Below are 26,935 nucleotides of genomic sequence, written 5' to 3'. Positions count from 1 at the left end.
GTGATGGATGGAGCTGGCTAGCTGCTCCTGGCTGACTGCAATCCAGTCCCACTTCTGTCTTTAAGTGTTTAATGTTAGTAGTTAGTTGGCTGTCACATGGCCTGCTTCAGCAAACAGGGGCACAGCAAAGTGATTCTGGATAGTTTCCCAGCAGAGTGTCGTAGGGGAGTTTAATACAACTAGGGGATGTCTCGTTTATCACTCCCTACAAAATCTATTTTGTCCAAACCACCCACATCTCTCCTCCTCAGTCTCTCTCTCCGTCTCACTCTGTTTGAATAGCCAATGGCTATCCCCTCAGTGCCTGCAGAAACATGTCCAGATCAATGGAATCTGAGAGTGTTTCCAAACATGTCATTTGTGGCTTGACCACAGAGAACACAATGCAACACAAGCCAAATATTCCACTTTGCACTGAGCTTTGTCACTGAGCAAAACTGATTTGAATATAGTAAGGCAGTGCAGCAACAAGAAGTCTTCCTCGCATACGGTCATGACACCCGGGCGAACCATTATCGGGAATCAAACTACCTCTCTCTACGGTTGTAAGATTGTAAATGCTTGATCATACCATTATCAATCAATTAATTGCTGCTGCAGCATTAGTCACTATAAAACTGTTACTATGTTTGTCCGCTAAGTGTGCAGACAGAGTAAGGTTTTGCTTTTCAGGAACGGACCTGTTTGTTGTGTAATTTGAACTGTGCTGTCAAGTCTTGGATCATTGTCTTCCCTCTGTACAAGCTCCCCCATTATCCTGATCAATAGATGAAGCTGTTCCTTCCCTTTCACTGTACTGTAGCTATAGAAACAGACTGTTCTCTCACACACATACTGAGCAGGAGAAGGAATCTGAGTCAGCCTAAAGCAGTGTTGTTATGTAATACAATCATCTGTACTGCCTCTTCCATGCCATGCTTTTCTGCTTTGTGCTCAAGCATCTTCCTCCCATTGGGTCTGGTAAGGGGTTCATGCTTATGTAATCAGCTTTATGTTCTTCAAAACAGCCAGGAAACAGTGATGTGATGCTGCGGAGGGAGAACTAAATGCTCAGTGCTTTGAGTTGAGTTAACAATTTAACTGATGTTCTTATCCAGAGACCTACAATCCCACCTTTATTAACAGATACAGCCTCATTAAGGATATCTTTACTCCTGTATTATACTACAGAAGATAGTACACTTTATATAATAACACATCTGTGTCCACATATTGTGGCTGCAATAGAGAAGAACACCCCATTATCACTAAGCTGAAACTGTGTAGTTGCACACTATTTGCCAATGTAAAATTCTGGTGTCTAGTGGTATTTTTTTTTTCTCCACCCAAAAGGAAGTCACAAATGGAAATTTCAATCAAATCAGTTTACTGAAAAGTCTGTAATTACCTGTCACAGCCACATATGGGCCAACAATTTCATACCGGACAGCATACAGATTTGTGTGGATAGACTAGAACTGTATCATTTAGTGAAACATATAAATCGTCATTTGCCTGTCTTTCACTCTCCATTAGTAATCATGATTAGTCTTGATTTGAATATACATTTTCTGACCATGCATACATAACTACAGCTTGGGTTCTAACTGAAATAAACCAATATGTCTTAGGTCTACAGGTCTGGATACTGAACTACCATATAAAGCTATACACATTTATAATAACTGCAGCTGTAATGAAGAGTCAGCCCCATTAAAACGTGGATATGGTTAATTTCTCACCGTTACAAGTGAGTGAGTCCAGCTGAAAGGAGTGAAGGAGAGTTGGCGCTAAGTCGTAGCATTAACTTAGCTGCTCGCTCGCCCACATCCCTGCTGGGGGTTTTCTCCTCTGTGTCAGTCAATGACAACCAGGTGAATAATAGATGAAGCTTTTGGCTCATCTGAGTATGTTGTTGTGGCATTTTCACACACAGCAAATAAACTAGAGCAAAGACCTCACATATTACTGGGGCTGAACAATTTTTGTATCCAAGCTATCCATATGCGAGAAGAGTCTGACAACTTATAAAGCAGCGTTTCACCAACGTTTTTTACACCGCATACCACCTCAAAATATATTAGCCTCTCTCTAAGATCATAGAAGATTATTTCTTGTTTCTTGTTGTTGAATCCTGAACAGAACGGGTTCAAGAACCAGAGCTAATTTGGGGTACTAGCTGATCGACACATGTTCCCAATAGTTTCCTTTGGAGCCACGATTGCAGTGTTTTTGAACCATTTATTTTACCTTCACTTACTGTCTTACCATCACCTTTTAGCCTTGACTAATCATGGATATGTGACTACATAGCAGGGTGTTATTTAAAATAATAATAATAATATTAATTTATTTCATTTTAAAATGAGATTCCTCCACTAGAGGCAGCTCACATACCATCGGTGGTACACGTACCATAGTTTGAGAACCAGTGCTATAAAGATTAATGCTGACAGATCTGAACAGTTTGAGCTTCTAACTGTAGCTTCAAGTCAGAGCTTGTGTTATAACTCATAATGTCTTTCCATAATAATTTGATGATAGAATATGTAGGTGATTCCAAACTCTACTCAGCATAAATAACCTTATAAATAAATATTACATACATACAGTAAGTACATACTCTGACTCACAGACTTAACTTAGCTTGATAACTGGGCTCTTGCTGTTTGAACATTTTTAAATTGTAATTTTGATATAAAAACTAATAGTTACGCCTCAGATCATTCCATTTAGCACAGAACAAGGGTTAACTTGTGTTTCCTAAACAGTTGGCTGTGTTTGTTCATTCGCTTTTTCTGTGTGTGCTTGCTTGACCCCAAATCAACTTTGCAGTCAGTGTTTTGCATAGAAATGGAGGAATCATGGAAACCTGGTTAACTGAGTCTCTTTTTGCTATCACTAGAATCCCTTGTTTAAGCTGAGCTATAATCTGGCTATAACACCTCAAATAGCAGCATTAGCTAGATTCTCCTTTCAATGCCAGATATCTTGCCATCTTTATGTGGGTGAAGCTCCGAAAAATCCTTTGTTGTGCTTGATGTTAGAGGGTGTGTCATGTGTCTGAGTGTGTTTGTGTTCTGCGAGTCTGTGGGGACCTTCACCATGTCCTTAGGGGCTAGAGCTGTGTGTGTGCGTGTGTGCGTCTGGTATGTTACTATGGACAGCAGTCATCCTGTAGGGCTATGGTAACCACCAACCCCTTCTTCTTTTGCCACCCATGCCCCCTTTCCCCTCAGCCAATCGGCACAGAGTAACACCACCGTCCCGGCCAATGGCGTGGCTGGCCTGTTTACATGCTCCCGGAAGGCAGGGGCGAAGATTAAGCATTCAGGGTAGTCGAGCGAAAGAAAAAAGCGGAGGGCAAACGAGGGGAGGAGAGGGGGAGACAGGAAAGGGAGGATGAGGCCATTATGAGTTGAAAGGGCTGATGGATGCGCTCCAGCAACGACCAGTCACCCAGACACACTCAGGTGAACAAACACATATAGGTCATATATCAACTCAGGTCTTCTTAAATGGACTCAGACCGCATTCTTAAATCATCAATATAAATCTGACTCTATACATGTTTGGCTGCATGTTTACAGCCTGTATTAGAAGCTGTCAAACCAAGAATCCATCAGCCTGCAGGAAGTAATTTTTCCCTCACATTTTGTGTGTGTATGTGCGTATATGTTTTCAAGCATGTTTGTGTGTGTGTGTATCATTAAAGATTAATGGCCCCAGTAAGGGTTGGCCTTCTGGTCTCAGTAGGTCATCTTTCTGCTGGGGTTAAAAGTGGATGTTGACACCTTCAGTGAGAGAGGGGAGAAAGATAACAGAAGAAATAGAAACATCCAGGCAGGTTGAGGGATTAATACATCCTTTTGAGAGGTGTTTCATGGGAGATGGTGGGACTATATGGGGGGGGGGATGCTTAAGTGAGCTTGTAATCTACAGTATAATGGTTGTAAGTGATAGTAAGAGGTACCAGAGAGAAGCATGCTTTTTTCCATCCTTTGTAAATGTAAGAGATACTGACTTATGCTTACTTATTAACATTTTTGAAGTTTATTTATTCATCATCATGGCGAGGCCACTATTTTAAACCACTGTCCACTGTTTATTCACCACTTAACTGTGACCTTTTGTAGATGGACCAAACTCTAAATCAATTGAGTGGTATCCACAAGGTCTCTGTCTAAGGTGTGTGTGTGTGTGTGTGTGTGTGTGTGTGTGTGTGTGTGTGTGCGTGTGCGCGCAGTGTGCTGACACACTCATGCCAGATGGCTTTGTGTCTCCAAGCGCTCTCTCAGTTTATCAGGCATCATGCTGCATCCCCTCTTTATCTCTTATCTCTTCTGTCACTCTTTCCAATCTCTCGTTTAATAGAGATCTCTTAAAAGAAACTCCTGAAACAAATACTGAGGTCATTGCCTGTAAAGTCTGTGCTTTAGTTTTCACTCATGGGAAAACAGGATGGTTGTTGTCATGTAAGACACCTTGTAGTTTTTACTGCTCGGCAGTAACAGTTGGCTAATGGTTGGTGACTATTAGAGGAGAACAGAAAAGCATGACTGCACAATCGTGGGAGAACCAGAGAAGTCTGCAGAGAAGCCTATCCTCAATTAGATTAACGATGTGCATTTGGTCTGTACTTTTCTCATTTCCCCTTATGCAGGTGTTTCTCTGCATACCTGCACTCCAATCAAAGCTCTAGGGACAGAGGAGCTGCTGCAACGTGGGATTGTTTTCAGCTCTTTTTTCTGAATGGTGTACAGTTTTTCCCAACTCTTGATCTAGTTTCATAGACAGCCAGATATCTACCGTCAGAATTTAGCATTGAGTAAAAGTGTGCAGTTATTCAATTTTGCATTCAAAAGGGTTTTATTGGATAAGCTGGCACTGACACAACTAAATTGCTCTGTTTAAAAGCAATAACTGTTTGGCCCCAGAGGTTTCTAAACCTTAAAAATAAAAATAAGTACATAGATATCTGGCTTGGTATGGTGCAACCATGTGCAATAGTTTCCACAGCAGTGGAGGTTGCTATACACATGCTGATGCGGCACACTGTTAGCGGATTTCTATTTTAACATTTCAAAGTGACTACAATGACATTATTCTGACTAATTATCAAAATAACTTGCTTGGAGCTCTTTGACAAAAGACTCCATAAACACTTTTCCCACAACAGTTTGGGGCTTATGATCTCTATAAGCCAAAAAAAATCTGTCTGAAAACTTCCTTATATCCTCATATCCCCATAGACTGCTCAAATAAATGATAAAATGGCCTTGTAAGAAAGTTTTATGTATTCTCACTTGGAGTGCACGCCCACACACTGCCAGTTAGTTTTTAATCTTCATGTTTCTTTTTGGCTAATTAGTTTCCAGATAAATTTCTTCTTTGTCACTTTCTCATCGATTTTTCGCGCTCAGTTTGGCTCCTGAAGGAGTGGGTCTCTCCTTTTCATATCAAAGAGTCGCTCTTTTCTGCCTTTCATTTATGGTAACTTTAATGGTGACAATGTGATATGAAATATTAACCTGTCTGAGCAGCACACCACTGCTCAGGGCTTCTTTTCTATCTGACACACCTAGAGTGTATCAAACTCACTGCCTCTAATCTGCATCATATTTCTCTAATTGGACTGAAGAGTGCAATAAATAGACACTACAATCACTGCTGGGGTTGCCCTGAGGGCTATCGACAGCCGCTTGCATTTTAATAGCCTCACTCGTTGTATCTCTTTTGTTTCACTGCACGGTTTGATACACTTTCCATTAGCACATGCCCACGAACAAATTCAGAGGGTACTGCTGCACACTGAGGTGTAGATGCCCACACAGTAGAGCTGCTGTACAGTACATTGCTGTGCTGAACGTGGGTGTGTGTTGGCAGAGAATTGCTCCACAGTACATGTGGAGGATTGATTTCCTCGTACCTGCGTACAAACACAGGGAGGGCGGTACAATGTGGGACGTGGGAGATAAAATACGGTGGATTAGTAATGGTTGTGTAGCTGTTTGTGTCTTTTTGTGTGTGTGCATAGGTGTGTCTGCACTTGAATGTGACTTCCTGTGTGTGTGTCTGCAGACAGACACGGTTTCGGGCCCCGTGTACGACAGTGGTTGTCCAAATCTATGGGAGCGGTGGGTTGTATCCAACCAGTCCGAGCCTTGGGGATTTAGACTAGCTAATTACAATGTATAGTGGCTGGCTGCCATGGTAACATTGGTTGGTTGGGTTAGGGGGCTGCAGGGATCGGGGGGGAACAGCAATTAATGCATGTGGCTGTGCAGCGGAGGGGGTCCTTATCTCTTGCTGCCTACAGGCATATGGCACGTGAAGATATGCAGCTGTGGTAGAATTGTCATTCATTTGAGGTATAAAGGGGCAGTATTGCCTTTTATCGGACTCTTCTCTGGCAGGGAAGTGCTCTGGATGTGCGCTCACAGGTTGTGGAGTGGATAATGGGCATGCATCTTCATTAGCATCATCTCAGTACATTCGCAGTGGAATGCATCCACAGCCTAAAACTGTAAATGTCTCATCTGTCAGCCTGTGTTAGATGCTTCATGCTGTTAAGGTTTGGATTTTGGATTGCCAACTCTCCTGTCATCTTCCATTAAAGCACAAGTCTTAGGAACCATCTCTTCCTCTTTTTTTTCCTGTCAGTCTGTGCTTCATTTTTGTCTTTCTTTCTCTCCCCAGTTACTAATGTGTGGGAGTCCTGCAGCTTATTGACCTTTTAAAGTGTTCTCAGCCTGTTTCCTGAGCACAGTGGTTAGCTCTATCCAAGGAGCCAACGCATTATCATTTTGATCAGGCTGGCTGAGGGAAAAGGGGAACAAAGACCCCAGCTTAACTGGATGACTCACAGACTTTCAGACTGAGCTGCTCACAGCTCGTGACACTGGTTTAGTTAGCATCGTTTAGCATTACTGTAACATCAAGCCGATAGAGAGTAGTCAGGGGGATGTCCTATTTTTTGCAATGGAAGTTGCACACACTGACATTTAACTGTAATGTTTGGTCTGACTCACCAGAAAAGCCGCTGTTCACTCCTTTTCTCAAGTAGTGGTATAATCTGTGGATTATATCCATACAATAGAGGGAGATTAAGATGAATGAAGACAATATAATCCATTGATTCAACAATTAATGAATACCTTTGGAACTAAGTTAGTATTAGTAATAGGTAAAAATGGCAATTTAATTATTCCCAGAATGGATCTGATTTCTTTTGAATTGTAGAATTATCAGGAAAGTGACCATGCTGCATTCACACCTCTCCACGCTATAGCATCCACACATAGATGCAGTAACCTTACTTCTGTTGCTACCTGCCGCATCCTGTATACATGTGAAATTCATGTAGTTGGTTATTTTTAGAGCATTAAACCTTAAAAGCTCTCAGCTTGCTTATGTTCTCAGTATATACCGTATGAACTATATAGATCAGCCTATAGTGGATGGCTGGTTCAAGAGAAACACATCAGTGAACAGGTCCTAATTAATTAAAAAGGTTTATCATAGATGCTTAGACACATGGCGGACATAAGAATAACAGTAAATCCCTTGCTGGAATTTTGTTTAGATAGTTTGATGTGTTCCTGGGAAGGTCTGCTCAAATTCCTGCTGCTTTTATTTCTTTTATCTTTTCATGTCGGACAACCTCAGATTAAATGCCATTTTATTGCCATTTCATTTCTTGCTTGTCACAAAAAACAAATACCCAAGAAGATCATGGTGATGTTTTGAGAATTAAGGTTTACTAGTTAACATTATTACAAAGACAGTCAAAACAAATACATTTGGAAAGAAGAAGTAGCTTATTTGAAAGAGAGATTTTTCAACCGGGTCACCTGTTTTTTCCACAAATCCCTCTGCAAAACTTCACTTTGCGATGCTGCAGTGAACCATGCACACTCACTCTAAAAGCTGATATTTTATTAAAATACACTTTGCTTAGCAGAACAGATGTATTTCAATTGTACCAGCGAACTTTGGTTTAGAGAATGTCATCTTCTTGAATTCAAACCCTGACTGTTCCTTGTACAAGACTGCGTAGCTCCTTGTGCAACAAACATCTGTTAACAAAATGCTTCACCAATGCTTCAAACCCATCAATGCTCTGAGGTATTGCTGAGGTTCCTTGTCAAACAAAAATTCCAATTTAAGGCTGAAATAACAGGCTGGATTAGAATCTGTGATTGTGCAGCGAGACTTGTCTCTCCAAACATCTGCTATCTGTCTCTGTGTGCACATGTGTGTTCACTGGCATGTCTGCAAATGTAGTTGTTTGAGGATCTGTCTGTGTCTGTGTCTGTGTCTGTGTGTGTGTGTGTGTGTGTGTGTGTGTGTGTGTGTGTGTGTGTGTGTGTGTGTGTGTGTTAGGAAGAAGGTAGTTGTGTCTGCATATTAATCACTACCTAAGCTGAATTGATCACAGTTGAGATCTGTCGCTAAACACCTGCCTCTCCGGCCAACGGCTGTTTGTTGTCAGTCGACACGTTTTACCTTTTGCTTTCTGGATGTTTTTGTTTGAACAGAAATTGTGTGAAGAAAACCTCTGAACCCCTGATGATTCTTGGACATGGTTCACAGAAAGGAAATGAAGCATCAATTTTAGAGCAATCATTTTATTCAGGTTTCTTCTCTGTCCCTAGAGCTTAAGAGTTGCATAAACTGCAGTTGTACTAGATGGCCAATTTTTGTATAACACATAACCACAGTCTATTCCCCATTAATGTTTTAAAACTTCTAGAGTTGTTCCAATACCAGTATCGGAAATTCACGCAGAAATCCTCCCAGCAGCATCCTGTTTTGGATATTCTTACCCCGGATAGTGAAGTTATGACCTGCCTTTCTCTGACTCTGACAAAGGGTTTAACCAGGGCCAGGCCATACAACAATAATGGCAAACATACAGGCTTAGATTGGTATCTGCTAGTATGCAAAGTTCAGGTTTCGGAATCGGCATTCGGAAATTTCAAATACGTCTAACCAAACTTCCCTGTTCATTTTCAGGCTTTTTATTTGTAAAATCATCTGCATATGGTTGGAATTAAATTGGTTTCCAGTGATGCTATATAGCTGCTGTTTCTGTCCTCAGGGTCTCATGTCATGCTGCTGAAATACTTTATGTCGATGAGTGGAGTAACAGGCCCGGGCTGTAAAGATAGACCTTCATAAAGGCTTTTAATTTCCCCAGTGTCACCTTCTGATTGATGACTGCAGGACAGGGAGGTGTAAAATCCTACAAGTACGCCGTCAACACACACACACACACACACACACACACACACACACACACTGACCACACATCTGTCAACTCACTGATGTACTGTCACGGTGTCATGGCTCCACAGGGTCGGGAAGACTAGTAGCTGAGCAGGAGGCTACAGGAGGCAGCGCTCCATCTTTTCTTGTTTCTTTCCCCCTCTTTGTCTTTTATCTCGTCTTTGGAGAATTGGATCTGTTATGGTTGAGCTCACTTACATCTTCTGAGAGTGGCCCTGAAGACGCGGAGGAATATCTTGTCAACCACCCAGAACGCACACACACACACACACGCACACGCACACGCACATGCACACGCACACGCACAGGCACGTAAATGAACATATAGTATATATACAGTAAAGACGGTTGAATAATAAACATGTACAGACATGTTGAGACTCTCTTACACACACTTTCTCCTTTTTAATTACCTCCCCAAAGAAACTTGAAGGTGCCCTGGCTCGTAAGCACACATCTCTGCTGTAAAAACGAGGCAGAGAAACGTGTGTATTTGTGTGTGTGTGTGTGTGTGTGTGCTCAGTCACTGCAGCCGTGCCCCCTATATAGAAGCGGTTTGCAGGGCTTCCTGGTGCCCACACAGTGTTAGCTGGCTGCAGGGCATGATGTAATCCCTCTCCTTCTTAGAAGAAATTGCTGAGCAAGGCAGCAAAACTCCCTAATTGAATTCTCACACTGCAGCAGCAACTTTTTCTTCCCCTGACTTAATAAGTTTGCAACTTTGCACAGCCGGTCCAAGCTCCTATAGATGGACAAGGGAGAGAGGGTGGGTGGGAGGATGACTACAGTATATACAGTAGATCCTATGGGGGCTTTTTTCTTTATTTTTTTATCCCAAGGAGACTGAGCATATGGTCTGTGCTTTTTGCTCATTCAAACATTCTGTTGTAAGTCCACTGGAGTAAATAAAGGGTGAAATGTGTTATTAGTATTCAGTGACATTTTGTTTACAAAGCAGATTCTCCAATGACCGGATTACTGTTACATCGAGGTTATTTGGTTATATTCTTTATGCCAATGTGGATTTTCTTGTCTGTACTTGAGAATATGACTAGATAGTTATACATCAGTATTTTGCCACAAAATCATGAAAGTTAAAATAGGAAATCAATACATTGATTTTTCTTTTCTTTTGTGGTTTATTTTTAGACAAACTTTTGATTATCAGTCATCAATAAACATGCACAAACAAACAAACAAATGTAATGTGAGAATACATTTTTTTTATCCACCTGAATATATAGAGGTGTTGTACTCTTGTAACATTTCTGTCACCGCAACAATTGGTTGATCAATTGAAATATTTTTAGGCAGCTACATGGGTAATTGATCAACTGCCATGTTTTAAACAAATATGCCAACATTCTCTGTTTCCAGCTTCTCAGATGTGAATATTTGTTGCATATCTCTTATTTATATCTTTATTAACTGAATATCTTTTGGATTGTTGATCAGATATTTGATATTTTGCACTGTGGAAAAAGTAATTAATCAGGAAAGAAGTTAGCAGATTTATTGATTTAAAAAAAAGTGTGATTCATTGCTGCCTTAACATGTCTACCATTAGAATATTGGAAGGATTTTGAATTGCACTGAGAGATCCATACATTAGTGCTGACTCATGTGTCATTAGGCCAACACATAGTTTTGTTACACCACATATACACAATCTGTTGCCACTGTTGCTTTGTCCACACCCACACAGAATAACTTGTATAGTGCTGTTGCTGCCACTACATTGTGTATTGGAGTTGATTCAGAGGTAGGCACTGAGGAATGAGTTATCTCAGCATGCAGGTACACTAGTTGTGCAGAGGAAGGCTACATTTGCATACCAAAACATCCCTGGTGTTTTTGATGTTTTCCTGTAGCAGAATGCTTGGCAGTTGATGTGAAGTGCTTATGCTGTTTTTTCCTCACGTTTATATAATGCGTGTACCCTTTTGTCTACCGTTCATGTGTATACACTTGTGTGTTACAGCTGCTGTATTTATGTGATGGATGGCTCTGTCAGTCCCAAGTAACCCAGTGGACATGTTGGCTGTGTGATGTATGCCTCAGCAGGGTTTTGTAGTCCCACTCACCCATCACATCACTGCCCATACCTCTTACCTCCCCTCAGATACACACAACCTGCTCTTCAAATGAAACCCCTTTATGTCTGAGCATAAAAGTGAGGTTACAGAAGCAGCCATTTCTGTCGACTCTGGCCTCTGTTCAACTGAATGCTCAGTGTAGTTAAACAGCTCGGTGGCGCCTGCCATAGCGCCTCTAAGCAGGGGGGTCTATCCGTGTGATGTTGCCTGGCAGTGGAGCTGTCACTCAGCTGCCCACTGTGGGTGTGAGGAGGTGATGCAGCGAGGAGGTCATATTTTTTATTGTTTGTTTGTTTATCTATATTAAGTATTATTTTTTATAAATAGGTGACACTGCCATTCAGAATGAATTCAGAATTCAGAATTTCAATTCTAAGCTGAGTTGAAGTCTTCTAATGTCAGCATCTCACTCCTTATGCCATAATGGTTTTTATCACTTAGCCCCAGATGTATTAGAGAAAACCCGTTATTTAACTGCATTAGAGCCAACACACTGTAAAACACTCTTAGAAAACCATTTTTTAAGATCTTTTTGTGGGAGTTTAGCTAATGTGTATTTTATTTAATTGATGAGAAGCAGTAACAGGCATGCAGGCTGTGGTGACGCTGAAATGTGAGTCATAATGTAGAGATAGGCTATGTCACGAAGATTAATTTCTTCGTTTGTGCCTGGTTCATAGTCAGTGTGTGCTTAGCAATCCATCCCTGCAGAGGTTTATTGTTTAGTGTGGGAGAGGTGGGTGAATGACGGAGTTTCAGACCCCCTATCTGACAGTATTCTCTCTCTGTGTTGCCCTCAGCTGGTTTATGACTCAGGCTGTTCAGTTTTAAAAGTTTCTCTTGTCCTCAGGCATAAATAGTGCAGCCCAAACAGCTTAATGGCGGGCAGGAAACATTTGCATCAACCTGGCCAGTTGTCATGGCAGCCTTTGTCCTTGCCATGGAAACGAGGGCCGGTTATTGAGAGTGGCAGGTGGATTTAGAGCTGTCCGTCAGGAGAGGTTAACAGTGAGGGTGATGTGAGCTGACATTGGGAAGAGGAGGAGGTCATTGGGTGGGTGAGTGGGTAGCAAGGAAGGGAGTGCAGATTAAATTGGTTGGTTATGCAACAATATTTGGATCATCCCTGCTGCCACCTACACCACAGCCGTGATTCTCAGGAGAGATCCATTGTCTCTCTACTGCCAGCTGTCAGTAGTGAAAATCAAATCAGAGGATACTTGTGTATTGATGAAATGCTCTTCATCATGGAAGTCATCACTGAGTCAAATTACGGTGTCTAAACACAAGCTTGTCATTCAACCCTTCACCTCTGACCTCTTAAAAGGATTACATAGGAGGTTTTGTATGTTTTATCTCTTTAACTACAAATAACATATTTACTTCTATCCATTATCCAAAGCACATCATGATTTTTTTCTTTTTTCTTGGTTTCAGGAAGAGATTCTTGTCAGTATATGAAACAGAAATTTCAGATTTGCTCGATATAGGTGATCTATTTCAGTCTATTTCAACGATTAGTCTGCTGCTTTTTTTGTCAGTGCCACCTCATTGTTGTGAGGAAATGCAGCTGCAAACAGGGACAACTCTTTCTTTGTGGTTTTGACGGTTGAAAAGTGTTGCTGTGTTGTCTTAAAAAAAACAAGTAATGTACATTTTTCTTGCATTTTCTTCCAAGGTATTATTGTTCAGCAGCTGACACTCAAATGTCACATTTCAGAGCCTCCTTGAATGCATGGGTGTCGTATGATAAATGGCATCAGAGGACCACTATTCTTCATTTATTTAAAATGCACACTATATTTAATGCCCATGCATTTATATTATTGCCCTATATTGGGAGGAGAACATTGGCAGCATTTTGGCGTTTTTATAATTTTTCTGATTTGTTTCATTGCATTCACTTTGATGCATTTGTAATATATTTTCTTCCACCACATGTGGAACTAGTTGCACTGAAACTGCTATGGTAGTTTTCTGCTCACAAGGCAGATTTAAAACACTTGGTGTTTTATACTCTGTCACATAGACTTATGCAGTCGCTGAAGTGAGTGCTCTGTGTGTGTTTGTGTGTGTATCTACACATTTTGAAAGGTTTTCCGGTGCAAGCCATTCTTTATTAACTGGAGCCTCATTGATCTAACCCCATCCACGCACACCAGAGCCCATGAGTAATTGTGTACAGCATGATCTGTGGTGTGAGTGAAACAGTGAGAGTGTGGAGTGAATCTCTCACCTGTCTGTATTTACGTTAACATTAAGAGTTTTAATAGTTATACCAGTTATACAAAGTGTCCACTGCCTCAAGAGACCAGAATGCAATGCAGTTATTCGAGACATGTTTTGACTAATGGGCGAGGCAACAAATGGGACAATTGGGCATGCCATGTAAATTAAATATGCCATCTAATGCCATCTATTTTTAATAATATTCAGAGGTATGTTTTCATTAGTGTATAATCACCTGAAAAGAAGTGTTTTTATTTCCTTTTAATGACCAGTTTCCTCCAAACTGAACACTCTATATTGGGCCTTTTTTGTGAGGTTTTTTTTGTGAGTTTCGCAGCTACTGTAGTTTCTTCCATTTGCTTGGAAGGCTGGCCTATATCAAATGGTTTCAATCTGCAACTGCTAGATCCCACTGAATCCTAAAAACATGTCCAATGAAGAGAGCTGACATTCAAAGGGAAAGTGTAGCCTGACTTAAGTTTGTCAGTTGAGACAACTGTGTTCATATTAAAAGCTAAAGTATCTCGACTAAAATTACTGTAGTTAGTCGTGGTTAAGATGACAGCAGCAAATGGCAAAACGAGTTGTACAGCTTTTATAAGGTGGTGGTAGAAGCACTTAGGGAAATGCAGTATGGTACATCTACATCAACTTTAAATATCCATTTTAATCAAGCTTTTCTGTCTCTGTCAGCACATGCAGGATATGAACAGTGTACATGTGCTTTGACCTTCCTCATAGCTCTGTGGTTTCCACTGGTGGCATGTTTATCCAACCTCTCAGTTCAGCTAATGGCACAGTAATGGCCATCAGCTCTAGCCCAGCGTTTTAGTGGCACCGGAGGAATTGAGTTTTTATGCACACGGGTGGCTCTTAGCTTTCTGTGAGTCTGTCCAGTGACTATCAGGTCAGCCACTGAGGCCATGAAGGTCAACTTTGTGTCCGTTTGTCAGACACTGAACCCTTTATTTCATCCAGTATGACCTTTTTTACCATTTTTTTCCAAGGAAAACCTTTAAAAGAATGTCTCTCTACGAGTATTGTTTACCTTTGCAACTACACATTAAAACATTTAAGTGAATGGCTTCAGACTTGGTTCTGTGTCTACACTTGTTTTTGCTGTGTGCGGATGCTTGTCTCATTTCCATGAACAGTGTACCATTTTGCCGTAGAAATGATTGTATGATGTAACTGGTTCCCCATTAGATAAAAGCCAGAGAGACCTGGATACAACCAAACTATATTCAAATACATCTAGAAATAGTTAACTATCAGTTCATCACAGTATGCTTGCAGGATTCATAGAAGCTTGCCGTGTTAGGTTGCAACAACATGATTTGAATATATTCTAAATGTGAAAACTACACTAATCAAAAAGTTGGTTTGACTGCAGCAGCATCACTCAATTTACTCACTATCTGAGTAAATATACTCACTATCTAAACCAGAAATCAAGTTTTGTTTGGTTCCTCATAGTATAGTGCGTGGAGTGTACCAAAAATGAATGCACATATACCCACATGATTGATTTTTATGGCTACAACACCCATAAACCATAACAGGACACTCTTTATTGGGCAGCTGGGAATTCAGTGACAATGTTCAGTGGACAGAGAAACACGTTGATGGACTCATCGCTTTTTATAGCGTCCATACAGTAACTGCTCTTTTTGTGTGTATGAGTTTGTTGCTTCCTCCTAGGCTGGGGTTTTTTTTGTGACATCATTTTTGCCTTAATTTGAGTGCTATCTGAAAGGTTCGTACCGGTGGAAGTATTCAACAGTGAGCAGCTCCAAACAAGCTTTCGTATCACTCTGTCTGGCAGTACAGTTGAGTAAGCTGCTTAGTTTCTGAATTTTGAGTGGAAGAAATGAGACCATTGGGACATAAGTTGTGACATAATGTTTGCCCGACTGCCTTGGTGACACGGATGACTGCCAGTGAAGGTGTTTAGGTCAGACAACACTCAAACACGCACACACACCAACACTTCTCATGGCTTTCTTCTTTGAGGCTGTGTGTGTCATCCGTTCTCTCCTCTCCAGCAATGGTAAGTCTGGTCGAGACTGTGTAGTCTCTCTGGTCTGTGTATATGTGTGTGGGTCAATCTTGACAGGTTAACTTCACTGTAGCGATGTGCCAGACCGAGGCTGTATTGATTTCTCAATAGGATCTTCCTCCTCTCCCATTCAATCCTTTTACTTGACATTATCTCCTGTTTAATCGCGTGTCATGTTGAGCTTGTCCCGGTTTTAACCCTGTAAAATTGGATGTGTGTGTGTTTGGGGACTCTATTGAACAGTAATAACAGGTTAGAGCTGATGAATCCTCTCCACAGAAAAATTCCCTCTCCATAGACTGACAGTGTAGCATTGATTTTTGTCACGCATGGGGATTGTCAGGGTGCATTAGCTGACTGAGGCAGCCTACATTTCAGCCTGTCAGAGTGTGTGCAGATAAACACGTGCCCTTGTGGATTGCTGTGTCACTGGCTCATCCACATGGGAGCTTTGTGACTGTGGCAGGGTTAAAAAACCCCCAACAAAGTGAGTTGAGTTCTATATAGAATTTAGTGTGCATTTGTATTTTGTCGGATCTTATTGAACCAATTCCTCAAAGAAACCTGAGGCAAAGCAAGAAAGAATATAAAGATTTTCAATTAAATTTGTAGTCCAGCGAGATTGTAGGGAGCAGTGTTTAGAAAGAACTTGCTGTGACAGACTCTATACCAGTGATCTAGAGGCTTAGGGGTGCAAAGAAAAAAGTCTCAAGGGTCCCAAAATGGTTATCAAGATAAGAAAGCACAAAAAATATTTATACAAAAGGAAAATAAGTTATTTATTAGATATTTTTTCTAATCTTTACTTTATCTTCTACAAATAACTGGATGATTGCACATTGTGAACTCTCTAAATTATTATATTATTCAGATAAATGAATCTGTGTAGGACGAATCACCTCAACTGGTCGTGTCCGTAGACACATACAGCATGTGAGCTAAGTAAACATAGCTTTGCTTCAGGGGGACACAAACACAGAAGGTTTGGAACCACTGCTCCAGAAACATTCAAAACATGCACTGAACCACACTGCTGTCAACTTCAACAGCTGTTTTGACAGTTTTTTTTACACTTTGTCTCATATTTTGGTTGTAAAGCTGACTGCGTAGACCCAGTGGGGCTGCCATAAATAATAACACAATCATGGCACTACTGAAAGATTAAATTTCACTGACACTGCCTTCTGAAAACTACTCCATACTCATTTGTAATGGGGCCTCTGTGTGCTACAGTGCAGACAGTGTGGTTTGAAACCAGGATACAGGCAGCTATTTTAACTTTTGCTGTAGAAGCCTTTGTTTTTAGCCACACCGTGGCTCTTGGGATGACAATTGGTCAGTCACTCGGTCCACCACTTTGGTCTAAATATAAATATATGGACAACTGACAATTATTTGATGCATTGCCACAAAATATGCAGCAGATTTTCAAGTTCCCTAGAGAAGTTTTTCCTTTTAAAATGAACATGTCACATTTAGCAATGAGCCACATCTTTTGTGTCATAGATTTGATAAAAGCAATTTGTCAAGTGTTTTGTATATTGTTTTCAATAAAAATTGATTCTCATGGTCATCGTCCCTCTTGTTTAGCTTTACAGACTCGATTTTTTGATAGATTGCTTCCTTTTCAAATTTACACTCTCCGGGCGCCCTTCTTTACTCTCTCTTCTTTAAACAATATATCTAGCTGACCTGCATAATTTAATTTCCTCCTTCTAACCTTTCTTCCTCTGTATTATCTGATGGCATACTGTTGTATAGCCCAGTCATATCTACAATAAATACACTTTGTGACTCAGATTTACCTGTGAATACTAAAATGATTCCCTGGTGTTGAAACTGAATTTTAAGATTCATGCACTGACACACCTACCTACAATTAAAAAAACAAGAATTTACTTGATGTGTAAGTGCACTCTTCTTATGTGAGGCTCTGTGCTGCCCTTTGTGTTTACAGGAATTCCCCCCACAGAAATGCGTATTGTAAAATTACACATTAATAAACCAGTGGAAGTACTGAACCTGGTTCTCCCTAAGCCTTCTACTACTGCATTGTAAACTCTCTGTTTTTGTAATCAATGAGTAATCATTGTATGATTAGTCAAACTGAAACTTGACTGGATTTGACAAAAATATATTAAGATGTAGTCATGATGATAGACTCTTAGTTTAAAACACATGCCTTTTATGTCTTATGTTAAATTTGAACCACCACCAGTGTATGTGGTGTCTATGATGCACCATGTATGAGTTTTACTGAATACACAACCTTTTTGTTCCTGATCTGATCTCATGTGACCAGGCAGCAGCCAGCAAGGTGAAAGAGACATCTTCATAACTACCCTTTTCTTTTGTCTCTGCTCCTTTCTCTCTCTGTATCACTGTCTGCCTTGCATTAATGTGCCTAATCAGGCATAATGAGTAGAAATAATGACCACTTGCACACCAAATTGCACACAGAGAGACTCATTCAAACACAAAATGTCTCTAATGTCTCACATTAACAGTTTAACCAGCAAATGCCCAAGAGCTCAGGCAACTGTAAGTAAAGAAGAACAGTGTTTCTCAAATGGTGGTATGTGTACCACAAGGGGTACTTTTGAGTACTGCAGGTACATAATTCCTAAAATATCTAAACTATAAGTTCATTAACCACATTCTATATTGAATATTCCTATTTTTAATGCGATCATGAAATGCCATAAAATGCTAACTGCAGTTTGATCAACTGTCAACTGCCTGTCTGCCACCAAGAATGACAAAGATTGTCAGTGAAGCACATGCTCATGTTTCTCACTAAACTGTAAGTGCAACTTATCAAACAGACGAAGTTGTTCGATGCAACTTCAAAGCCGTCTTAGTGTTTTTGCATTATGATGCCATGAATTTGGAGGAATTAGGAAGTTAAGCATTTAAGTGTTTTTTGTAATTAATCAGACACTTGTACAGAGCTGTATTGTACCTCTTTATAAAGGCTCTTTTTTTCTACCAAACATGTTTTGCGCTGGTCAGGGGGGTACTTGTCTGAAAAATATTTGAAGGAGGGGTAGCTTAATGAAAAAAGTTTGAGAACTACTGAAAAAGCATTGAGCTTGTGCATGTGTGTGTAGGCTGTGCAGGAGCCAGAGAGCAGAGTGTACATTCAGCCCCTTTGCTCCGCTTTTTCTTTACTGCTCCAACTCTGCTCTCCATGATGGACCAGCTCTCTGCTCTGCACACTACGGATGGTATTTCTGAATGATTTCTGCTGCCTATTGATGCTTCTGCAAATAGACATGAATCATGGCCTACATCTTTGCAAAAGACTGAACAGACCTTGGTGCTTGTCCAGACGTGAATGCTTTATTAGGTTCACCATGTACGGCTTTCTGTGCTATCCATCCATCCATCCATCCATCCTTACAGCTCACAATGGAGTTTCAAAACATCATCCATAAGCCGGTAGGAAATTTGAGAATTTGAGGGCATTGTTGAGTGCTATAACATTCGGTAAAAAAAGAAATGTCCTGTTTTTCTCTCATGCTAACATACACTCACACAATGTTAGCAGATTGGGACAAACTAGCCTGTCAGGAGGCCAGAAGGTGTCACAGAGGAAACAGATGGAATAGAGAGATAGAGGGGAGAGAAAAAACCAAATACACGCAACCACACACTGGCAAGAGCAGATCTGTGGCACAGCACAAACAACCGTACCTCAGTGCTTCAACCCCATCCTCACCTTTATGTCTCATGTTCTACTCAAGTCATCTTGCAGCGCTTCAGCACACTATCACTGTTGTTGTACATGCTTCACTAAGTCAGCTAAGACCCATATCCACCATTTGTCAGCTATTTTCCCAACAGCTACAAATAAACCATATGGCAGCTATGACTCCCCACGGTCCACATACATACTCCCATGCAACTAACAGATGGAGGGGAATTTTTTGATTGGCAGGTGGGTGGTCCAGTGACTGTGGGTTATGGTGCGTGTCAGAAGGTGACAGACGGCGGCGTGTTGGCCACTCGAGGCACCCATCAACATTAGCTTGATGGTGTGTGTCATCCCAGTGGGGACTGACCCCTGCTTTTATTTTCCAATTAGTTCTCACTTGTGGCTCGTTAGAGTTGTCTGGTATTCTTACACACACACACAAACACACGCAGAAACACACACACCCCCTCTCTGGTACATGTTGTGTTGCAATGGCAATGTACATGTGTTGCAATGGCAGTGAATGGACACACATTTGTACTTTAATGTTCAGTGTGGGTTAGATGCAGTCAGATAGGCTCACCCACGCACCTCCCACATAATCTGCTCTTAAAACATTTGGTTCTGCATTTACACTGGCCCACTGCTGTATGGCTGTTGGTAAAAGTTACAGAAACTCTCGTACATGCACTTCTCCTATTCTAAGCAATATACTGTACTGTATCAGACAGATAAACAGTATTTGTACGGGTAAAAAAACCAAACATCTGGGAAAATCATTATTGTCTAAGCACAAGCAAACATCCTTACTTTCTGTGTTTCATTATAGTATGTATTTTAGCTTCATCCTGGGTATCACCATCCCTGACTGTCCATCAATAATATACCTCTCCTCTCTAATAAGATATCGGATATAAAAGGTGTCAGCCTAACATTTTTTATGTCTGACACAAGCTTTTTATATCTCCCAATGCCTTTTTGCTATTCCACTGATTTCTTCACCAGTGCTCTTTTGAAGGCAGGGCAGGAGTCAGTTCATAGGAGTCAGCGTTGTTCCCTTCCACTGGAGCTGTCACTGTTACTCAGGCCTGAACACCAGCGTTGTCACTGGACATGAATACTGACCTCAATACTGACACCTAGCCTACAATATAAAACCTCAAGACTGTGATACCACACAAACAAATGTGAGAATGTTTTTTTTGTTTGTTTTATTCTTAAGTGGGTGAAGATGGTGTACAGCGTGTGTCAATAGTGACGGTATACTTGCAGGTTTGTACCAAAATAAAATAGATGTAACCAAAATAGTAATGTACAATTTGGAGTGCAAATATAGTGTACAAAAGAGATGAATAAATAAATAAAATGGATAAAAAGTAACTACATGAATTAAAATAAAACCAGTATAACATAAGGCAATGAGTTCACTAACCCACACGTGATAAATTGAGATGTATGTAGAGCTGGCTCCCATGCTAGACTTTCATACTGTTGTTGGCATGTTTTTTTTATTTTTATAAATCCACAGCAGGTCAGTCTGTTAAAAATTTAGTCCTCTGCGTATAGTAATTGTCTCCAGAAATTCCAGCTTTTGTTTCACCCATTTGTTTGTCATATGTTTAGCGCCTTAGATCATTAGAACTTTTAAAATGAAGCCTGTACAACATGCTTTTCCCTCTCCTGGTTTAACTTGTTCTGCATCTAATCTGCGGTGGGTAAAAGCAGAACTCAGTGCTTGAATTGTAGTACTAGATTGTTCTCACTGAGTCGTGGTTGTGACTCACTGGAGCCCAGCGATGGCCTTGTTCTCTGTGGTGAAATGCTAATCAGTATCCATCTCTCTCTCTTTTTCTCTTCATCTCTTTCTGTCTCTGTCCTCCAGACTTTAACTACAACACAGATGGCTATGAGGGGGACGGAGCAGAGGACGGCAAGTCTCAGGATGGCTCGGAGACGTTGCCCTATATAGATGAATCGCCCACAATGTCGCCCCAGCTGTGTGCGCCCCAAGGGCCTGACGGAGAGGCAGTTTCCCCCACGCCACCGGAGGGCCTGCTGCCAGGGGTAAGAGTGTGCACACACACACACATACACATACGTATGCAGGTACAAACCAGCAGCAGTCCTCAATGCTTTAACTTACACGCAACTTTGCATTATTAGACAATGGAATAATGTGACAGATGGGAGAGAGAGAAGAGACATAAATCAATGCCTGGATGTTTCAGGTTGTGATTACACACTAGATGAGTGATTGGCTCAGGTGCAGTTCTCCTCCAGGCGAATTTCTGAAGTATAATATGTAAAAATCCTGAAGGTAGGCTGTAACTAGTGTATTATTAACAGTATCTTTTCCCAGAGCATTCAGTTATTGGACTGAATTCCTGCACTACCTCAAACTCTTGATTTGAGTTCATTTCGTAATAATGTGAAAATCTACAAAGACCAAGTGTTGTTGGAAAGTCCAGTATTCCGGACATGAGAGCTTTACGTTTTTATGCAAAACGACAGTTCCCAACAGTCATTTCTCCAATATCCGATAATTAAGATTTCCTTTTTTCTGGAAGGTTCTTTTAAAAGATAGTTTCACATTTTCTCAAGTCTATCTTAATACAGCACATACATGCCCACATGTACACTGAAAGAGTTATTGCTCACTGTAATGATCCCTCCTGTCCATACTGGCCCTGAAGAAATCCAATGTAAATGACTGCAGACGCACTCCTCACTCTGTGTCAGAGTTCAGTCTTATGTTCAGCTAATATGAGGCTTCAGCAGTCAGATCAAGTGGGTATCTTTCAAAGGCAGTGTTTTTAGTAAGATAGTCCCTCTTTGTGAGGATACATGCATGTTCATGCACTTTCAGTCTTTTCTGGGCTGCTTATTGTTACTTCCTGAAGTTAGTTGCCAGATTACGACCCTTTGTAATTGTTAGCGATTAGCCACAATAGCTGGCCACACTGCAGGTGGCGCATTCACAGCAGCAGGAAATGACCACTGACCCAGATGGGGTTTGACGCCACCATCATCATCGATCTGTGTTCAGTGCTGTGCTGTGTTACATCTCCGGATTCTGAGTTTACTGTACACCAACAGTGCAGAATTTAGATAGATGGCCCTCCTTTCTTTGTGTATTCGGTCATCATGGCTATCACTGTGCATGTGAAGAAGCAGCAATTATTTAATCTATTTATTCCAAATACACTACTTCCGCTTGCTGCTGCAGGAAATTTAAAACATTTACTTTATTCTGTAGACAGCTGAAGCAAAAGCTTTCATGAAATGGAAATATCTTATCATCATCATCATCATCATCATCATCATCATCATCATCATCATCATCATTATTTTACTAGAGTAATGAGAGTAGCAATGTACTTCTCTAAATATTTTTATCTGCATCAATCCAACTTTCATATCAGTAGGTCAGAGGTTAGCTGAGCTCTTTTCATGCGCAGCTGTGTGTGTATGTGTTTGTATGAATGCGACTTGTGTGTCCTGACTGTGTGGCCATGTGTGTTGGACTTGTGAGTGGGTGCTTTAGCACCCCGGGGAGGCTCTCCGGGAGTCATGTTGATCCTGACTTGAACTGGCCCTCCCCCCACACACACACACACACACACACACACACACACGCACACACGCACACACGCACACACGCACACACGCACACACACACACACACACACACACACACACACACAGAAAGAGGATAACAGTTTTTGACTTTATACATCATGCAGCTTTGACATGTAGCATAAAAAAATCTGAATGGAAACTAAAGCAAACATGAGACTTTAGTTATGTGATGTGATGGAAGTCTACATTGTTTCTCCAATATAGACTGAACGGAAATAGAGAATTTACCCTCACTTGCTGTATTTGCTCTTTAAATCAGTCTGCTCTCTCCCCTTGGCTCCTTTTTAATACTTTTTCCTAGCAGCTTTATTATTACTGTGTCATCATAGTATTGTAAATACAATCTGGCCATGATCGTTAACCTTCTCATCATAGCGTGATTTATGAATAATTAAGCATATTGTTCAGTTGTATTCAATGTGAGTAACTGTGCAGGAGTCAGCTCATGTAAATGAAAAGGTGTCTCCATCTAGTGGCAAGTTGAGGTACAAACACACTGAACACATTGAAAACCATTTAACATGTAAAAACATTTAAAAGGAATAGTTTAGTGACATGTTACTGGAGGAGAGATCTCAGGAATTGAGTGACTTTAATGACAAATAAAGATACTGTCACCAACACAGACCATTTGAAAGAAATGCAGTACACGTGCTCCTTCAGTTTCAAATGCAGTGAATCTGGTGATCCTCTTAAAGATGAAATAAATTGGCCACAAAAAGAAGGATTCTTCAGGCTCATGTTAATGGTTAAAATGTAAACTTGTATTGACCTTCATCAGGGCAGAGCTCTTTAAAACAACTGAATCCTTCCACTGTCAAGAAGCCATCATTGCATGCACAACTTCAAATAAAACATGGCACGTATATTGGCAGGGATCTGGCGTTATCATGTACCATGATACAGTGGTTATGATTCAGTAAACTTTGATATATTGTGTTTTTAACAAAAAATCAAATTTTTGGAAAACTGTTCCACCATATGCAAAAAATTTAAGAAAAAAAGGTTTACCTTTTTTAATCAATGGGATCTGCATTTTTATTTATAGCAATTCTTTTGCTATAAATTATTTATATACAATTTAAACTTGAGAATCAACACAATATCAATAACAAATTATTGCAATACTCACTGATATTTTCTTATACCACTAAGAAAATAATACCACTGGAGTTCTGATGGTGTATTCTGTATTTATATTATCCACTCTCTCTGCCTTTATATATGTCTCTTGACACTCCCTACACTTAAGTAGAAAATTGAGTCAGAGCAGTTCATAGTGCCGGCTGGTTTGATGCTGTGAGAGGTTGTTTGTGGAGAATTCATGGTCTGACATGATGCTGCTGCCTTATGGCCTCTAAAGGTCTTTCCACTAAAGTCGTCCCACCTCACCGTCTTGTTAAGTCGGCTTCTCTTTCCGCTGAGTTTGCACGGGCCTTTCATCTGCTGACACCAACACTGACACACACCTCCATGCTAAAATGCATATAGATCCAACACGAGCAGTGCGTATAAAACGTGCAGGCATGGGAGTTCAGTTTGGATTTTGTGAAACTTTAAAACCATAGTTCCTGTATATCTGCGTCTGCTGGGAGAGGGATCACTCCCTTGTTGCTCTGCCTGAGGTTCCTCCTTTTCTTCCCTTCTTTAAAAGGTTTTTCCTTATTCGAGTGGATGGTCTATGGTAAAAAACTGATTTTGGGCTATATAAATACAATTTACGTCACTAGTTTAATGCTTTGTTTTCTTCTTCTTCCTTTTATCCTCCTTGTCATATTTATTCTTTTTCCATTCTGTCCTCTGATGTTATTTAATTTCTTTTGTCCTCCTTCTTATGTGATCCTTTCTCTAATGGTAATGGTACTGACCTAGAAATACAAGCCTCAAGCATAAATATTCTCTTATTTATTCTCCCAACACTCTCCCAGGTTATTGGCTTGTAAAATGAGTCTGACTTATATAATTTAGGCTTGGAGGCTAGCAACCAAAAGTACCATTCTAGTTTTTGCAAGATTAGACACGACTAACAAAGATGAGGCGTTGGACAGTTAGAAGACGTACTCTAAAATCATCAGCCAGAGAAATGGGGGAATAAAAATCTAAAGGGTAGTTGATAGTGCAGTAGTGAATGTCAGAAGCGGGGTGAGAGGTGGTGGTGACTGAACTGTTTTCTACACAAATATTGACACCATCAGAGTTGTATCATCACGTCATTCCCATTTTATATTATTATATTATATATTATATCATTTCCTTTCTAATATCCAAAGTTATTGATTCTCCTAACAGCTTGTCTTAGACCACATGCTTTTTTACAAACACTATCTTATATTTTTTAAGACCATGCTGTGCCAGCGCTGAACTGCTGTTACCCACTGAACTATGTGACCTGTAATTACAATCAGCCACGCTAGCAGCACATTAGCTGGTCTCGGCTCCACATCCGAGGCTCTCAGCAGATCAATAAAAAGACAATGGCCAGAGAGAAGAAAGAAGAGCAAGAAGTGAACTCTGTAACACTCAGTGATGTGAGAGAGAGAAAAACTGTGTGTTTGAGGAAGTGGCTTTTGCCTGTAGATACGGAAGAAAGAAATGAAGACAACGAAGAAGACAACTCTCCCAGTGAAGCAGAGACAGAAACAGCCTATGTAGCCATCCAGGAAGTGGCTGGATAGCGTTTGTTGTGAGGGGAGGGGCAGCTGTAGAGGGAGGGCAGACCTCATCGACCGAGGTGGAACTGTGGCGCACGCACACACACACACACACACACAGAGTACACACATACACACTCACACCAGGAAGCCCAGCAGAGGAAGGGGGTGGGGTTGTGTAGGCGGGGTCCTCTCTCTTTCTCTCTCGGTGTCCAGACGACTTGCTCTGAAGGGAAAACACTGATGTGTCCAGGCTGGCCCTGTAGAAGGGAATCTTAGGCAGAAAGAGGAGAGGAGGAGGCGAAGGAAGGAAAGAAAGAAAAATAAAGAATCATGGAGGAGGAAGAGGAGGAGGTGCTGTGCTACTTGGACAGGGTGCTGGAGGAGGAGGAGGAGGTGTTTGAATATGGAGATGGGGAGCTGGAACCCATCACTCCGGCACATAGACAGTTCAAGGTGAGACAGCGGCTGGACAGCTGGATGCAGGGAATACACACTAAACACACACCCACACACACGCGCTTACTGTATGCAACTCTAACACAGTGACAAGGCTTGAAGGCTTGGCTATATATAGCAAAGTGGAAAGTCTTATTAGTGTCTTGGCATGATGTGGCGTCACTATGTGCTGCTACGTGTGCTTATGAGCCATCTGTGCTGCAAGTGTGTGTGCGTGTGTGCGTGTGTGTGTGTGTGTGTGTGTGTGTGTGTGTGTGTGTGTGAGAGAGAGAGAGAGACAGCGTGGCCTGATGAGGCAGCTTCTCTGGAGCACATGTCTTCTTACTCCGCAGCTTTTTAAAGACTGCTTGTTTCTGTTTTTAATGGTAACTTCTGTCTTTCAAGAAGCCTGTGTGTTTGTTCGTGGGTGTGTGTGTACTCTTCACAAATGAACTGACAAAAAGCAGTGCTGCCTGCACTGTTCTCGGCGGTCACTCTTGATATCAGCTCCTTTAGTCCACAGAATGAGGGCACAATAGAAAAACACAGAGCGTTTTTTTGTATGAAAAGCGTAACTGAGAAGTGCACGCACAGGAGCAGGTTGCCATGGAAAAATCCTTTCACTGCTCATGTATTTCTCATCTTGCCCTCTCGCCACACAGTAGCTCTTTGTACAGCAGAGGGAAAATATTCCCACTGTTGGAAGAAATAGTTTTCCCCCTTCCTTTCCTGTCTTTTTTTCACCCTGCCGTGACATGTTTGTCCCTCAAGGAGTAAGCTTTACACGTCACCAACACACACACACACACACACACACACACACACACACACACACACACACACACACACTCACACG

At 41.0% G+C, this 26,935-nt stretch overlaps 1 protein-coding gene across 4 annotated transcripts in view; it reads left to right on the top strand.

Annotated features, from left to right (window-relative positions):
* Positions 1-26,935, top strand: part of abr (ABR activator of RhoGEF and GTPase) — a 121,615-nt gene that overhangs the window by 24,361 nt on the left and 70,319 nt on the right. For 2 of the 4 annotated variants that reach the window (XM_051399978.1, XM_051399979.1), the window contains exon 2: positions 21,234-21,415. In XM_051399978.1, the coding sequence (XP_051255938.1) occupies positions 21,234-21,415 (182 nt within the window). Of the gene's footprint in view, positions 1-15,568; positions 15,646-21,233; positions 21,416-25,863; positions 26,098-26,935 lie in introns of those variants that run through there. The other 2 variants (XM_051399980.1, XM_051399981.1) reach the window with 2 other exon arrangements.

Source organism: Dicentrarchus labrax, unplaced genomic scaffold (assembly GCF_905237075.1).
Source record: "Dicentrarchus labrax unplaced genomic scaffold, dlabrax2021, whole genome shotgun sequence".
Classification (NCBI taxonomy): domain Eukaryota; kingdom Metazoa; phylum Chordata; class Actinopteri; family Moronidae; genus Dicentrarchus; species Dicentrarchus labrax.
Note: the sequence above shows the minus strand (reverse complement) of the source record. Positions and strands in the feature narration are given on the sequence as shown.